At 32.6% G+C, this 18,874-nt stretch overlaps 1 protein-coding gene across 3 annotated transcripts in view; it reads left to right on the forward strand.

Annotated features, from left to right (window-relative positions):
- LOC108910124 (protein gone early) overlaps nt 1–18,874 on the forward strand; it is a 94,253-nt gene that overhangs the window by 7,026 nt on the left and 68,353 nt on the right. For all 3 annotated transcript variants that reach the window (XM_018714636.2, XM_018714637.2, XM_018714638.2), the window contains exons 3-4: nt 5,488–5,623; nt 5,803–5,961. In XM_018714636.2, the coding sequence (XP_018570152.1) occupies nt 5,488–5,623; nt 5,803–5,961 (295 nt within the window). The remainder of the gene's footprint in view (nt 1–5,487; nt 5,624–5,802; nt 5,962–18,874) is intronic.

Below are 18,874 nucleotides of genomic sequence, written 5' to 3' on the forward strand. Positions count from 1 at the left end.
CAAGTAACGTACTCAGGGTTCATAGTTCAAAAGTAATATAGAATTCCCTGACTTCCACGTTTTCTCCGACATAAAAAAAAAATCCAGGCCACTTGTAGTTCATTTTTACACACCAATAGGCGTTTATGCATTAAACTTTTTCTAGACTGGACTCCATAATCTTTTTTATATCCAAAACCACAAATAGTTTTCTCTTTCAAGAACCTAGGTCCTGCTTACATAAAATTTCCAGTAGCAAACGTCAAATTCCCTGACTATTCCCTATTTTTTTTTGTGAAGAATATTGAATTTTCTGACTTTTCCCGGTATTCCCAGTTTTCCCAGCCACTATGAACCCTGTTTTTTAATTTTGAGAATTTTGCAATAAATTCAAATTCTTTTTTAAATCTCAACAATAAATAATAATAATTTGAAAATAATTTTTGAATTTTTACTTTAATTTTCATTTAAATCGTAATTAAATAACTAACAAAATATTGAAAAAATAAGTTTACTTTGGCTTAATATACAAAAAAAACTGTAAATGAACGAAGCTTCATTTATTTATTTAATAATAGTAAAATAATTCCGAAATCGAAATTTTAATTAAGTAATATTTCGTTTAACAAGAATTTTTGTAACATTTTTGTAAATTAATTAAAAATTAAGTATAAAAGATGCATTTTTTCTGGGATTCGGGGCTATTCTACGAATTCGTAAATATGCCTATTGTTATTTTTTCCTCGAGCTACCCCAGTTCAAAAAAAATAAGTTTCTACGATGAATAGAAGCCGAGATATTGCAAAATTTTACAGCGCGCATCAATTTGAACTTCCTCGCGCGCGACTCGCTTGGACGAGCTTTCCCCACCACCACGCCGGACATTTTACTTGGCAAGTACTTTCTCTTTAAAGGGCCCGCTACGATTTTTTAAAAAAAATTCTTATGTTGGCTCCTGTTGGTCGTAGAGGGTGCTTTTTTTAAATTTGTATTTTTTTGCCAGCTATCCATTGAATCTATTTTCGGTAAGGTAGCATAAATAGCAACAATTTTATTCAAATTTTTTATAAGTGAAAAACGCACGTTTTTTTAATGCACAATTTGAGAATGTTAATGTCAAAAAAACTGTGACATTTTTTAATAGGTCGCTTAATTACGTCTTTCAGTTTACAATGACGCTTTCAGAATCATGTTTGGTTGAAAATTAACGCCTGTACAGAGGTTTAAGCTTAAAGTTCATAATTTTTGGAGTCTCCGTTATAAACAAATTGATTTGTGCGAAAACTTTTGCACCTGCAGCGCCCACATTTGGCACACTTTTAAAGTATGACAAAACCCTCAACTTGTCATGGGTTTTATAAAATTTTAACAATAAATGCGATAGTTATAAACAAATTAAAAAATGAACACTTTTCTTGTTTTTTTGCAATAACTTTTTTGTTTATTAACCGATTTTAATTTAACAAGTCTCATTTTGTAGGTAATTTTATTCCCTACAAGCTGTCTCAGAGTCACTTTTCGCTAAAATTGATGGTTTTCCCTGCAAAGTGAAAAAACTGTTTGCCTCACTTATTTGTTTAAATAGGAAAGCTAGCTGATAAAAGTTTTTGACTCACGAGATGAGAGATGTCTTGTATTATGTTCCTTTAGACAATTTTACAAAAATCTCGCTGATAGGACGTTTTTCGAGTTTCTCTTTTATTTTCGCTAATTTTCCTGGTGTAATATGTTTATGTACTCGGATTGATCGGCATATACCTAATTTATTATTCGTATCGACATTGTTCATCTTGGCGTACCTACTTGAAATGTGCCTCCAGTTTGAAAGGGCAGTGAACTGTCTTCAGTCGACCTGTCCGGGCGATTTAGAATATAAAACTGTTCTGACGTGACGGTTGGGAAGTAAATACAATCATTGTGAGCCGCAAAGTGAACATTGGTTCTTAAACGGGCCGAACATAACTGAGGTTCGGCTCATGAACCGTGAAAGTGGCTGTAAACGTCGTCAATCATGGTATTTTAGAGAAAATCAACGTACAGTCGTGCACAAGAATGGTGACCAACCTAAAACATTTAGAAAGATTTAGAAGTATGAAAATAGTAAATCAGCAAGTTTGAGTTGGCAACTTTTTATTGTCCACAACTGTAGGTATGGACAATATGGAGAAATTATATGTTTTTCTTGGATTTTCTTAAACTGATTGGTAATAAAGTTGAAAGACAATATGAGGCAATAATGAATTATAGAGGCAGAGATTATTCAACGTACGTTAAAGAGTGATTTATCGACTGTAAATAAATATAAACTTTATACGTTTATTTTGAAATTGTAAGTACGTCTTAAAAATAATACAGATGCTCACGTGGTGTGCACAAATACATCAACATCTGAAGCAAATGACGGTAGCACCATATGCAGTAGTAATACGATACCTTTTTTATTGGCAAGTCGTTTGTGACATGGTAGATACTAATTTATTATCTTTTATTAAATAGATCTCATAAGCACAGGTAAATCGTTTGAATATTTACCAAATCTCTCGCAAATTTTGCTGCATTATGTTGATCAATAGATAGATGTATTAATAAATACAGGGGTATAGTAAATAATCGGTCGTAATTCAAGGACAGTTTCCTCTCTAGTTTCCTTGAGTGAAAATAAAAGCGGTTTAGTCAAGTTACTTTAGCTACAGTTTTGCTTAAAAGTCCAAATATTCTTTTTTTATTAAATTTTTTATAATAACCGTCATTTTTAAGATATTTCCGGATATTTCGTTGAACTTTGGCACAAGAATATTTTTCTGCCAAATAAACACATTTGCAAATAACTCAATTTTTATAACATATACCGTTTTCTTTTATTCATCATTTCGATGTGATGGATTCCTTAGAGCCAATAAGAGATCAGTATTTTTTAAACAGACCAATCGTAATACATCGATGGAATTCATCGCATTAAAACGAGGAATAGAAGAACACCGCCATATGCCTTCATTAGGTTACCCAAGAGGTTGCTGGTCGATACATACATATACGAAAATTCGTTTTTGGCAAAATTCTCGCATAATATTATGTTATTTCACGTTCTTTTGCACGAGGTTTGTAAATGATAAAAAATTCAAGCTCGTTCTCAAACGCCGTAAGATTCTGATCTATTTTTGAGGCACAATACGTTTTGACTTATTTGTTTACTCAGACAATAGATAAATATTTATTACAAAAGGCACTTTAAGTCAAGCTGTAAGTTTTCAAACAAATTGTCTGAGATATTTTTAAATGGGTTTACTTACCACTAACGCAGAGTTTATTGACGTTGCGTTCGGTTCTCAGGCCCCACGTTGATTGCAAAATGCATTTCTAAGCTGAAACGATCACAATTCCGATAATTCCTGATAATAGACCAATCTTGAAGCCCTGAATGAAGTAAGCAATGCTCGGGTCGTTATTTGCTTTGACAAACTAGAAATGCCTTGTAGTTTTTTTTTTTATTTTTGAAAAATTCAATAATTAGTAATTACCAACAGCTACTTTGACTTGTAATCATTTTATAGTGCGTTTTTGAATTCTACTCACTTTTTAAGAAATTTCTTATTATTTTTATAAATTTAACATTTTGCTCCTAATTAAAGATATGTTAAGCTTTAATACCCTTTTTGTATGACCTACAGATACACATTGAAGTTTAGTGAAATATAATACAGGGTAGCGCCCTAAAACTAGATTTTTTTACATACTTAGAAGGTACTGAGGAAATCCAACCAATAATTTATTATTGCTAAGATAATCTGTATTATAATAGCATTTTTCTATGAAAAGCGTAAGCTTTCCGGAGCCTGTTTAAGGCAGATGTTATATTAGGTTTAGTTCTATTTATGGCTAAAATATATTTATCAGTGTAGTGTCAACAATTAACTTATCCTTTAATATCAAACGTACAAGGATTTTATCAAAATTCAACTCTCTTTTCTTAAAGTTTTCGCACATACATATGTAAAGTATTTTTATAAATTTATATGCATTATCAAAGTCATTATTATTAATCTCACTTTACTCAATTTTATAAACCGCAGAACAAACACAAATTTTTAATTAGTGATATAAATAGTTTTTAATTATCGTTGTAGGAAGTATGTAATATATAACATCCGCAAAATACTGAGTGTCCGCCTGTGTTGCCATACTAATTAACTTCCTGTGAGAATTTGCGGTCATTGTTCGTTTTTTCTTTCGTCAATATGGACATTTCAAATTTGGGTTCTTGCTCTCGTTGACTAACCTGAAATAAAAATATACGTCCTATTGTAGCCTTAATTCGTTTGAGGGGTAGTTCAAGGGTGTGATAATTTTACATATATGTTGATCTATTGTACTGAATTTAATTCCTATTTTTACTTTTTCGTTACAAAGCTAGACGTGTCCAAAACATAAGTTTTACCTTGCTTTTGAATAATTTGGCCGCCTTGAGGGTTCCTACTGTTAATGGTTTTGGCCCGCATTTGTTAAATCGATTGAAATAAGGTTTTACCTTTGTGAAATAAGTCCTGGCAAAACTGGTATCCACTTGGATTCGATGGTTAACTTTTCTTCTGGCTTCTTGCCTTCCCTATCCAGTACAATGAGCTTGGTGAACCTCAAGTCATCGGAGTTGGTTTTGTTGCATACCCATTTCAAGCACTTATGTTTTGGAACTAAAATTTATGAAATTTAATTTTACATTTGTCGAGTATTTTTGTCTGGAAGTATTTGTCAGCGGTTTAATATTGTACGACGTTATGTCAAAAATTGAAGTATTTAATTTGCAAAAGTACAAAATACCTACGTGTAATTCTCGGTGTTAGATAGTGCAGCGTTCCAAAAGCGAAAACCTTTAGATCGTTCGCATCTTTTTCGTATTCTTCACATCTACAAGTATTCATTTGGAATTTGATTTAGAAACAACTGTCAGTCGAATTAGATCATAGATTTGACAAATTAGATCTATTATTGTTACCATAGATTTGGCAGGATAATATGGATGGAATGTAGAGAGATGTAAGGGCCAAAATGTAAAGTGAGATGAAACTAGTCTCACGTCATGTGACTTAGGGCATTTGCAGGCTTATGACAAGCGATTTGCTATATCCATTACGTGGTATTAAGTGTTATTGCTTATTTTACATAGAGATTTGACAGTACCTAACTTTTTTTAATTGTTGTGTTGGTACCAAAAAACAGACAATTTGATAATCAGAAATAGTTTCTTTTAAAATCAATGTCGCGCGATTTGTATCCTAGGTCACGTGAGTTAGGACAAATCACTGCCGATTTTGCAGTTCATGTTGGAACAGTTACAATGTACAGAAAACAGTTTTTCCGGATTCAAAGAAAATTATGTTTTATGAAATAATACAGTTAAAATTAATTGTTATTTTTTTTTGGAATTCTGTTATGTTTAAATTGTGAAAACTTTTCGATATGTATTATGTCTATGTAACAAAAGTGTGATTTTGTAAGCTCGCCTTTTTTCAGATTCAGGAAGGCTTAAATAGTTCGGTCTCGCCTTGCGACGATCTGTGGCAGGCAACCTGTGGAGGATGGTTGAAAAAATATCCTCTTCCGAAAGATAGGGGCATATGGAACCAAAAGCAGCAACTCGTGAGGCGAGGTAGATATATTTTTATTTATTTAATAAATATTTGAAAATATATATTCGCTGGTTTATTTTTTATTTTTTTTAATCGTTTTAATTTGCTTTGGAATCGTCTGATGTTTCATTTTTTAAGATTTTTATTGGATTGTAGATACATTAGCATTAAGAGTATTAGTAAAAATTTTATTTTTCAGAATCCGAAAGAGTGCGGGACCTCATAGCCACATTGGAGTTGCCCGTGCACTCCGGTACGGTGGAATGGAAGCTGAAGCATCTGTACGAGGCCTGCTTGGACGTGGATAACGTGAACACCGACGACGCCAGACCGCTCCTTGACATCATATCGGAACTCGGTAAGTCCACTTTAAATGAACACCCGTCACAGATAGCGGGAGTAATAAAACGCAGAACAGTTTGTTTGAAATTCGGGCTGAAGGAACGCGTCGGTTGTATTCGGAACCCACATACGGCGCCGAAAAAATTTTCAACAAGGTTTCCAATTGAGAAAATTTGTTTACTTTGAACTGGTTAACAGTATAACGAAACGTGCGAAGTACCAGAGTTGACGTTCGATCACACCCCTTGCTAGCTCCGCCGTGGTTCTGCAGGGATCTTCGCCTTAGGATTACGTTTAATATGATATCTGCATAAAACTTTAAAAATAAATTCTATCAATGAGGCGATAAGCAGGGGTCTGACAAATCCGATGACATTGCATTGGAGTCAGTATTAAAATATTTAAATTACGTTTATTCCTGTTTACGCGACTCTCCTTCAATAAACGTGCATTTCGCCGCGGTCTTCGCTTCACAAAACTGGTTCTCGGGATATTTATCAAACATTCCATTGAGCATAAATTACATATAATTGGGTAACGTAAATAAACTGTCGAAAATATCATAAACGTTATTCGATGACTTTATTATTCTAAATAATACAACGAAACATTTTTGTTCGCGCAAATATCGATATGAAGCATCGAAACATATGCGTGTAACGTTTTGTTCTAAAAATACCCGGTATGGCACTGTTTATTTGCCTTGAAATTGTATTTTTAAATTAATTTTACACGCGTATTTCGATCCGCATAAGTAATATGTACGATTCACAATGGTACATTATTATAAACAAAGTGTTAAGGAACCTGGCATGTTTTGTTCGTAAAATAACGGTTGAATATGTGGGTTGGTATTTTGCGAATTAATCTGAACCGATTTCATATTATTTTCCCGAAAACCGCGTTTGATGAAATGTGGTAAGTTGCTTCTGTAGATAGAGATGAACAGTCTTGATATTTTCATAACAGTTTCTATTTTCTGGACTTACTAGACCATGTAACAATCGCGTTTTTTTAGAAATCGGGTAACTTCTTGCATAAACCTGGTGTGGCAAGAGTACATTGGTCTTTGATTTCTTTTTCAAACTGAACGTTTCAATATAAAGCGGATTATCAGGATAAGCGAATTCTGTGGTAATCTTTTCTCATCCTACTGGGTGTACCAGGAAAATTGAGGTTTTCGTTGTTAAAAATTATTAAAATTCTTCTTTCTTATACACCTTTTAAATATAATCAAAGCTGTAAATACTTTTACACACTTAAAAGCCATTTTTTTATACTGGAAATTATGTAGTCCAGTTTTGTATAACAATTTGTACCCGTTGTAGGTATAGGTGCGTGTTTAATGCTTCGTGTAAACCCATAAAACAGCCATAATTTCACCATTTAAAACTTGATTTGATTCAATTAATGGTCCATTTAATCCTTAAGATAAGATAAATAAATAAACAGGTCTATTACTTCCAGAAGCTGATTAAAAATGGACCATATACTTGCGTACGTTTCATTAGAAAATATTCGTCTTTTTATTTTCGAATGACATAATTATCTGTTTAATATAACCACGTTATTAGATATTCAATAATTGCTACTGAAACTATTTCAGTCCATCACACAAAGCATAAGCCATATGCTTTGTGGCCCATCGAGAGAAAATGTGTCACACAAAACATTTCAAAATGTCTGAAATGTCTTGTCATAAATAATTATGAAGATAAGATGCTATTTCTACTCGAGTGTTAGTATGATGGTTAGGGTAATATTTCTCAGTATATGTATGTCCAATGCTGATTGCTCCATTTTCGTTTTCGAGATTCAATGTGATATACATTCTTTTAAATCACAGAAAAACATCCTTCAAATTTGACAGGAAGCTATAATTTTTTATTATTATTGGGTTTTATTCAAGCAAATGTAACACAAATAAATCGACTCATTGTTCGTTGTTTAACATTTAAAAAAACAGTTAGACTTGAAGTCCATATAAGTCTCACTGATGAAAAGTATTATTAGTTCTGGGCTTACATGATCTAATAAGATGTTAGTGAGTTAGTTGAATATCGAATCAGTCAGTCAGTTTTGTTACATAGATCGAATTGTAATATTATCATGAGGGGGTACAGTCAAATGGACTGAAAATGTAGTACGTTGTATTTCATGATATCCTGATCAAAAGTCCTTATGGGCTCAGTCTGAGAATGGCCAGTTTTAAAGATATAAAGGGTCAAAGGGTCATAAGTGAGCATTTATGACGTATCAGTCACATATTTTAATGAAAATCGTAGTTGGCCATGGCCTAGTTAAAAAAGACTGAAAAAATATATATTTTGTCATATTTACATTTTCTTCACAGCCAGCTACATACAACGATGACACCAGACTCCATTTAACAATGCATTTGTTTTTGGTCATGGCCAACTTCGCCTTTTTTTTAAGTAATCTGTGGCCAACTATGATTACCATTTTAAAAATGTAACTTTCCACGATTCGCGATCTTAATAATTTTTTAACTAATAAATCACAACATCAAAAATGGGATACAGTTATTTTAAGAAATTGTCTTAGAATGTTTAACAATTTTAATATCTTGTTCAATATTTCTTAATAACGACAACAGGGATCAATTAATTATATTAAATAAGAAAGAGTATTTTACCTGTTGAGACGTGCAATTATTTTTACTTGCGAATCTTATATTGATGCTGGTAACTAGTATAGGCAACACAATATGCTCGCATGAGATTGTTAAAGTCTATAGCTCACGAACTCTATTCGATCACGTCACGACGGTGATGAAATCAGTTACCATAAAAATACATACAAATTATTATGAATCGCAGTTCATTTATTTTTCTTCGTACGTCATTTTCTTTATTCTTATCTTTCCAAACACCATATAACTTCGTTGCCTTCGTCGCCTGCGCAAAACGAATCCACCAGGAAACACGCGTGATCAAAAATAAAAAAACTTCCTTAATATAAGAAAAACTTCATTTTTTGTCCACAAAATAAGCGCCTAATGAATTCAATCCAATAAAAGCTAATTAATTTACATAAAGCAACAATCTTCGCGTTCATTAATAAACCCAATTGAGCGTAAACCATAACAAACGCGGGACACGGGCGCCAATAATAAAAACTTTACACACATAATGGTAATGGTATTACATTAAACACATCGATCTGAGTTACGCATTCTATAAATACGGGCACTTGTAACGCATCACTGGTGCTCTATTAATACGTTTATAAATAGAAGAACGGTTGGTTATCATCTCGGGGATTTATTAAGCCTTTTCCGTAATAAAGATGACTGCACTGGGGCATCAAAGACTGCCAAATTAAAAAAAAAAGTAGAAACAATTTGATAGGATTATCTAGCAGGCAGTTTTGTTTAGTCCTTTCGAACAAATGAGTTTAATTCCCAACCATTTTGGCGTTTTAAGTGGGTACTGAATGTTATCTATGTAAGCATCGGATATAAATAGCCCCAATACGGACCCCTGTAGAACATCAAATGGAAGTTAACTTATTTCAAAGTTAATGTACTACATATTATTTTTTATAGTTGAAGCTAGTGTACGGTTAGAAAAATGTGGTAAAAGATTCTGTAGAATATTAATTATTCTGAACAAATATTAATTTTAGCACAAACTTTATGCCTCAAACGACCTTCGCCTAAAAGTTGTGGCTAAATTTTTAAGAGTAGGTAATATATGCAAAACAAATAGGAATTTATTATTGCATATACACTACCCAATAGTAATAAAAAATAGATTACTGAACGTTTTTTTTATTTCTCAGATATTTAATGGATATTCAAGGTTCCAAAAGTGATTTGATATGATTTGTATTGCGTTTTCAGTTTTGATCTAATTTGTTGGTTATGATTTATTTTTATTTTTGTTTATGTTAAGAAGCAAATAGTCTAAAAATAACAGTAGCACGAACACGATTTTAAACAGAGAATAGTTTCATTAAGTAACGCAATGTTGCGGTTTACAAAAATGTATTATTGAATTATACCGGGTGATTCTAGATTAATTGGCCAATATTTGATTAAAGTTTGAATGGTTAAAATAGAACAAAACCTATGAGGGGACGTTCGGAAACTCTTTGTTTTCGACGGACAAGGGATTGTAAAGTAAACAAAACACATTTTCTGAAACAGCTCTGAAAATTGGCGTAGAATATTGGAACTTTGACTATTTATTTATCTAATTGAAGGTAAAAATCCTCCGAATTCCGTGACTGAAGACTCCAAAAATTCGGCGTCCTTTTGTATCTTGGAAATTCGATTCTTGGTAGAGATATTTCGAAAAAAAAACAACAATTTTTTTCATGTCATTTTTAAAACGAACGTCAATAAAAAAGCTACAAGCTACATTTTATGTCAAAAAAGTTATATTTGCGACATTATAAGTCACAAAAATTATATTTGAGAGCGAATCAATTTTTCACTGTTTTTTACACTTTTGTGGGTCCTACCGCCTCCAGATGGGCATTTGGAGCTTCGTGGTGTGGGTACACATGTTCACAAGTGACCCGTTTTTAAGCATTACGTTAAGAGCGCCAGCAGGACGCCGCCGGACGCACCAGCGTTCCAGGAAGGGTCTACGGCGGACTGGCGCCGGCGACCAGATGCGTACTTATATACCTACGACCGACTCCACACACACGGACTCTCCAACGAACACTCGCCCCGTCAACACGTTTTTTTCTATACAACTTAGTTTTCAATAAAATACTTTATTATTACCGTTGAGAGAGCGTTTTATTTTGCTATACAGCGAAAGCAACCCTCAGTGGCTATATACTTTTGATGAGTAATAAAAAAGGGACAACATATCATTTTTTCAGGAAAATTTCCATAAGGTGTATGCGTGGTCCTTTTTCATTATCTTTTTATATCCAAATAAACGGGGTTAAAAGGAACTATGACGTCCAAGCAATTTTATTGCATGAATCGTTCAAAGGATCATTTTAGATGAAAAAACCGCGGAGTGCTATTAAATTAGAGGGTGGAAATTGGAGATAGGGGTGAAAAGGCACCCCTTTCAGTTTTTTAATTGTAGCTCGAAAACGAAGCAAAATTTCGCTATAGTTCATAGCAAGTTATTTAGAGAATTGATTTTCCCATTGGACTTTTTAAAAAATTTAAAAGAAAATTTTTATGCAAAAATTCGTTAATAAACTATTTGAAAAAGAGCAAAAAATTCGATTTTTTATTTTTTTTTACNATTGGCGTAGAATATTGGAACTTTGACTATTTATTTATCTAATTGAAGGTAAAAATCCTCCGAATTCCGTGACTGAAGACTCCAAAAATTCGGCGTCCTTTTGTATCTTGGAAATTCGATTCTTTGTAGTGATATTTCGAAAAAAAAACAATTTTTTCCATGTCATTTTTAAAACGAACCTCAATAAAAAAGCTACAAGCTACATTATATGTCAAAAAAGTTATATTTGCGACATTATAAGTCAAAAAAATTATATTTGAGAGCGAATAAATTTTTCACTGTTTTTGACACTTTTGTGGGTCCTACCGTCTCCAGATGGGCATTCACAAGTGACCCATTTTTAAGCATTACGTCAAGAGCGCCAGCAGGACGCCGCCAGGAAGGGTCTACGGCGGACTGGCATCGGCGACCAGATGCGTACTTATATACCTACGACACACACGGACTCTCCAACGAACACTTAACACGTCTTTTTTTATACAACTTAGTTTTCAATAAAATACTTTATTATTACCGTTGCGAGGGCGTTTTATTTTGCTGTACAGCGAAAGCAACCCTCAGTGGCCATAGACTTTTGATGAATAATAAAATAGGGACAACATATCAATTTTTCAGGAAAATTTCCATAAGGTGTATGCGTGGTCCTTTTTCATTATCTCTTTATATGCTGTTGATTATATCCAAAAAACAGGGTTAAAAGGAACTACAACGTTCAAGCAATTTTATTGCATGAATCGTTCAAAGGGTCGTTTTAGATGAAAAAACCGCGGAGTGCTATTAAATTAGAGGGTGGACATTGGGGATAGGGGTGAAAATGCACCCCTTTCAGTTTTTTAAATGTAGCTCGAAAACGAAGCAAAATTTCGCTATAGTTTATACCAAAAGTTATTTAGAGAATTGATTTTCCCATTGGACTTTTTAAAAAATTTTAAAGAAAATTTTTATGCAAAAAATCGTTAATAAACTATTTGAAAAAGAGCAAAAAATTAGATTTTTTTTTTATACCTTTTTGCCTCTAGTTTTTTTTTTTTAGTAAAGATAGGTATAGGCATTGTTTCATAAAAGAAAATCGTTAATAAACAATTTTAAAAAAAGTAAAAAAAGATTTTTTTTTTTACTTTTTTGACAAATTTTTTTTAGTAGAAGTAGGCAAATAAAATTGCTGTACAAAAAAACTAGATGAGATTCCCTTCAAAATGATGCGTTTTCAAAAGTTTCAACTAATATTGACTGAGATATAACCTGAGTTATAACCGGTCTAACTTAAATAATTTTTAGATTTTCGTCGTTTTTAACATAAATTAGAGCAAAAAAAGTAAAAAAAATTTAATTTTTGCTTTTTTTAAATTGTTTATTAACGATTTTTTGCATAAAATTTTTCTTTTAAATTTTTTAAATAAACCATTTCGACGGGAAATTCAATTCTCTACAAAATTTTTCCTATGAACTATACCGAAATTTTGCTTCGTTTTCGTGCTATATTTAAAAAAAACTGCAAAAGGGCATTTTCACCCCCATCTTCAATTTCAACCCTCTAATTTAATAGTACCCCATGGTTTTTTCATTTTTAATGATCCTTTTAGAAGGAAGTTTTATCTACTTTTTTTATGAAGCAATGCCTATACCTATCTTTACTAAAAAAAAACTAGAGGCAAAAACAAATCGAATTTTTTGCTTTTTTTTTTTCAAATTTTTTGCATAAAATTTTCCTTTTAAATTTTTTAAATAAGCCATTTCACTGGGAAATTCAATTCTCTAAATAATTTTTCCTATGAACTATACCGAAATTTTGCTTCGTTTTCAAGCTACAATTAAAAAACTGAAGGGTGCATTTTCACCCCTCTCTCCAATTTCCAGCCTTTAATTTAATAGCACTCAGATGACCATTTGAACGATTTATGTAATAAAATATCTTGAGCGTCGTAGTTCCTTTTAAAATCCTATAATAAAAAATATTAAATTCCTTACCAAAATAAAACTTGACACAAAATCGACATTTATTCGTTTCTTTGTGATTGTCCAGCGCAGTATCTGCATTTTTGTGTAATCCGTAGTTAATCAGAGGTATTGTACTTTCCAATGTTGTATGGATATTTAATTACCTTTTTTTTATGTAAGACCTTTTCATACTCCGTCACCTTTTGTGGTACCTTCAGGTTTTACCGGTAAAGTAAGAATTATCGACGAAGAAGATATCACTTTCTCCCATCTTGCACACCTGTTCGGTGTAAAATTTCAGTCATCCATTGTAAATTAAAATTAGGTGCAGCTCGGTGCACTTCTTAATAAAAACCGGATACGTTGCTTTAAAATGGAGAAATTTTATCAGGAAATGTCGCAGTGGAATGTGATACAGGAGGACTTAATATAAGTTGGATACAACTTGAAGTTCAATGTTATAAGTACATTATATAGAAGTTGGACAAATTAGGTGCTTGCTGTAGTTTGAATTGAAGCACTACATTTTTTTTTATTCTAAGAATATTGACGATTCTTTAAAAACATTTGTTTTTCATTGATAGATTCATAATTAGTAGGGCTGTCAGAACTGAACCGCGGGACATAGGCGTACGCATTACTTATTAAAAAGCAACTAATTAAATTGTCTACAATACACCATCATAAACGCCAACGGATAGGAATTAATTACGCAAAATCCGAACGATAACAAAGCAACAGTATACTGACGTGATGTGAACGTGAAAAGCATTCTGAGGTAGCGGTTCACGCATGTCTCGGTTGACCCGCTTGGCACGCCACTAAATTGCGTCTCTCTCTGCCAGTCTTAATACTTAAATTTAACGAAACGATTTGATTAACAAAAAATAAAGAAGCTACTCTTTTGCGAACGGTACCAACGTCTCTAACAATGTTTCCAGCATTTAAACACCATGTAAAATATCGAATACAGCAATTTATTTTCACGACGTAAAATTATCCTCGGATGCCGTTTTCCGAGACAAATCGATTCGCAATTAGTTTCTGTCACGTATCCGAGTCTAAGGCGACAGCGAAAATTGTGGACAGATATTATTTACAACGTTGGATAATATTTAAATTTCTCTTCCTAATTTTCGCTGGTAGGTTCAAATTTCTTCAAACAATATTTTGAGACGACCTAGTAAAACGTGATACGACAAATATTGGATAATGGGATGTTACATCGTCTTGTATATTTACAATATTTATTATTGGATAAGGGGAAACACAAAATCTTCGTGATAGGTATTTTAGTTAAACAGTGTAGTCCAGACGGTTTCAAAAAGTCCATATTTGGGTGAATCGTATATCCACGGAAATTTTTGGCTTTTTGGTTTTCAAATATCACTAAAAATTAACATTTTTCTATGCGCATAAAAAAAACCGTGGGCTTAACTGTTGGCGGCACAATATGTTAAAAAAATTCGAAAAATGTCATATTTTTCTTCCTATTTAATTATGTATCTTTTCAAGAGTTGATTTTAGGCGAAAATAGAGGAGAAAAAAAAATGTTTATAATTAATAATTTTTACAAAATATGACTAGTTACAAATCAAATGAATCATGATTATTGTAAAAACATTACTTTTTAGGGAATTTTTTTGGGCCCTTTAAATTGGGTATAGGACCTTCATACTTGGTTCAAGAAAACTTCATGTTATGTGGAATCATCACATCAAATTCCATCAAAATCGGTTCGATAGATTTTGCATAATAATTTTGCAATCCAGATTTTGAAAAAGAAACTGCAAATTTTCAAAATTTTGCACAGCAAAGACCAAGGCCCTTAGATACTTGAAAATTTAATCACATATAGAAGGGCTCTCAAGCTTTCAAACGCTTTTTGAAAGATTCGAATCCGTCAATTAGGAGAGCTCTGGCGCTTGTTTAAACATTGGTCGAATTTTTGTACTTATAAACAATTAGAATAACTTTGTGAATATTCAACCAAATCGAATTATTTAAAGCAGGTTTTAAAATTTTCTAATTTTTTTTTCATAAAATTAAACTATATCTGTATCAAAATTATGGGAAAAGTCGAGAAAAAGCCTTCTCATAATTATTTGTAAATTAGTGCTAGCGGTAGATTTCCTAAAAAACTATGTCATTTTTTTTTTAAATCGACGTCAAGTATGAAAAAAATTTTTTCTTCGAAAACCATGGCAGGTCCTTGTAGAGAATTTATTCAAGTTTTCAAAACTCTTCTTATATTTACTGTGCAATAATTTTATGCAGAGATATCGATGATTAAAGACAAAAGTGTCATTTTTCATTCAACCATCAATATCTCGACAACCATTAGTCGCACGGAGATCTTTCAAAAATCAATTTAGAGCTGAATAAATAAGCTAACGGACCTCTGTATTGATTGAGTTAGAAAACATTTTCCTGAGTCCGTGGAGTCCTAAAAAGAAAAAGAATTGGAATTTTTGTTCTCGATTATATTTTTTCTGTCTGAAGATATTGAAACTAGAGACTTAAAGCTTCAAAACGCTTTCTTTTTTATCTCGATACGATCATTTTTCACTGAGATTTTATTACTTTTTCGATTTTATTAACTAGTTAATTTGTGTAACAAATTGGGACAATTACTGGCGCATTCGCCATTCTATACAATTACGATGTAAATTAATTGTCTCGAGATTATCAAAAAATTTTTAAATTTATTTGAATTAACAAGATAAAATAATTGTTTTTTAAAAATATTGTCATATTGTCAACACTTTTGACGTGGTTTTCAAAATTTCATTTTTTCTAAAAGTTTTGTGTTTTAAAATATAAAGGGGGCGGGTTTTTGTCTAATTTTTTTTTGGCCGAAAAAATCCGAAAAATTATTTTTTAAGAACCAACAACAAAAACGAAACCGTCCCAACCCAAAACGAACAAACCCCCCAACCCAACTTCCCCCTCCAACCCCCTAAAAGAAAAGAAAAAAAATTAAAATAAAAAAAAACAAAAAAAAAAAAATCAAAATTAAGCAAGAAAGGTTGGGCACAATTGAATAACCAAATTGAAATGGGTTGAAGAGTTAGTCCATTTAGGGTGGAAACGATTCGAAATTAGGCCAAAAACCGGCCTTAGGGGCCCTCCTCCTTTATTCTACTAATGTACAGGGTGTTCATTAAGTACCTGTACAAACTTTAAAGGGTGGATCTTTGACTACTTTTAAGATAAAAAGAAATTTTTTGTTTGGTATTTTGATTATATTTTGTTCAATAACATGCCAATTTGGCGAAATTCGGGAAACTGGGAGTATTAATGATGAGAAACTCAAACTTACTTAGTTCTTTTGTTTAACGTTAGAGGGCGCTACATACAGTGCCCCGGATTTCGTACCTGGGTTTAAAGAACCATAATTTTTTTGTGTCGGACTGTACATCATTTTTGACTAAACGTACCTATTCTCCATTCAGTTTTACGTACAAAAGGTACTCTTAGTATTTGTCGCTGAAAGCAGCTGTTTTGTAAAAGAACGGGTTTGAAGTTAAACCTTCGTTGGAATTTTGTAAGTTGAATCATTAAGAGTCTTTGAAAAACAAGTGCAAAAATGTGTCTTTTATTGATTGCATTGCGATGTGACAAACTTAGATCATTTACAAGACTAAAACTAAACCACTTCTACAAATAAGCTAATAACAAGTACTTAATAAACACCCGGTATATGTACATAAGTTCCGTTTGCAAAGAGACCATAGACGAATTTTACGCGTGTTCGTTATTCAATATGCGTCCTTATGTCGGCTCATCTGACCAATTCTTGCGACGAAGAGAAATCGAAAATTTACCATTAAATTTTACCTACGCGACCATGCCCAGGTCTCGCTATGCATACGACGCGTATAATCACTTTCACCCGTGTGATTCTCTCGATTGTGACCTCGACAGATCGAAATCTCCAGGCATGGGCTTCCGGAAAGTGAAAAAAAAAAGGAAGACGGAACGGTATCAAAGATATGTGGCTGTCAGGACGGTACATGGACGGAGGAGAGATTGTTTAAACTTACGTACAAAATTCGTTACAGCAAAATACTGTGGCGCAAACTTTGTCAGCAGATACCATTTATCAGACGCTTTAAAGAAAATACAGGATTCGCCACCAAGTCAACTCAACAGCTACTCCAAGCGTATGTCCTTATCAACATATCTACAATAGTCCAAGTCGTTGTTATAAATTTTTCCTCTTATATCTTTGAAAACCATATATCCATTTGTCGTTCCATCGAAATAATCTTAGCCACAATTTTCCTCCCAATTGCCATATCGTGTAATGCCCTGGCATATTCCACGCAGAAAGGTCCAACCTAAAATTATTATTATTAGTTATTATTACCTACACGGCGATACTAAAATCACTCCGACCGAACCACTCCTGCGCCCAGCGCATCTGTTACACTGTCTCTGTTGTAAAAAGTACGCTTTATTTTCATAGAGGTTGACAATTTTTTAGCCACACGGTAGATTGAAACAAGCGATTACGTAATAAATAAACAATTAGTCAAATGAAATTTGAGACAGAGACATATTCCGATAAACCCATTGATGTTTTTGATACATTAGAATTTACGTAATATTTAATTGGCGTCTTATTTTTTTGTATGCATTATAATTATAATTAGTCATCGATATGGGTGTAATTAATAGCACTATAAAGCACACAACATAGTTTTTTTCTGTTACATAATAGAATGTATATAGAGGTGTTTGTGAATGTAGAAGTTTGTAGAATTGATTTGGAGTCGATTTTTGGGATTTCCCACGTGTTTATATAATAATTGAATATACTCGTTTGCTGTTTTTTTACTTATTTATATATTTTTTATTGTTATTGTTTTAATGTTCCTTTTTTCAAAATTTTAAATCTCTAAAAAATAGGCGATAATCAAAACATTATTTCTCATATTGGTGTCATTCTTTCATTAGGATTTTAACGTTGATGAACGAGATTTAGATAATACCAAAATAAAATTAATAGTTGTTAATAAAACACAAAATATTGAATGTATTTAAAAGAATATTTTATAGGACTACAAATTTTACGTATGTGGGAATACCTACTTATATTTTTTGACTTCTTTTGACGATTTGAACTTTACGGATCTCTTGGGTTATATAACAGTGACACTGGTAGGCGATCGATTCCTTACAACGTGCAATGCAGCAATGTGGTAATAATACAATTTATGCTCGCCTTGTCTTCATCTTGATGTGACTAATGCGAGTAAATTGGAATCGATGCAGGCTTTCTTGCACTTTCACATTTCTACCTACGGACAGTCATAAAGCTGGCACCAAGTTCAGTAGCTCAGTTACAGAGAATGCCTTTGAACATTGAAGTACATATTTATAAGAATTGCTAACTCGGAAGTGAATTTTGATGAAAAGAACGAAATGTTTTTTTATTGTGAATATTCACTTTTGATTAACAACGTAACGAAATTCGTGTGCAGTTGCGATGGGCGTGGTGCATTGGCCTTCACACATTCATTTAATTACTGCTAAGTACACCTTGGCTTATTATTGTATAATGAATTTATTATAAACGTCTCCAACCATCGTCATTAAATTTATGCAGAAATAACTATGAAAGGTCATGGTTGAAAAGTTAAATTTTTGCCTTGGTTTATATTTGTTTAAATTCCCTAAATCACACCAAATTCCGCATTGCTGCACTGCACTGCGAGGCCATTTGTTGACAACCGAATTTATGGC

This window comes from Anoplophora glabripennis, unplaced genomic scaffold, assembly GCF_000390285.2.
Source record: "Anoplophora glabripennis isolate ALB-LARVAE unplaced genomic scaffold, Agla_2.0 scaffold184, whole genome shotgun sequence".
NCBI lineage: Eukaryota > Metazoa > Arthropoda > Insecta > Coleoptera > Cerambycidae > Anoplophora > Anoplophora glabripennis.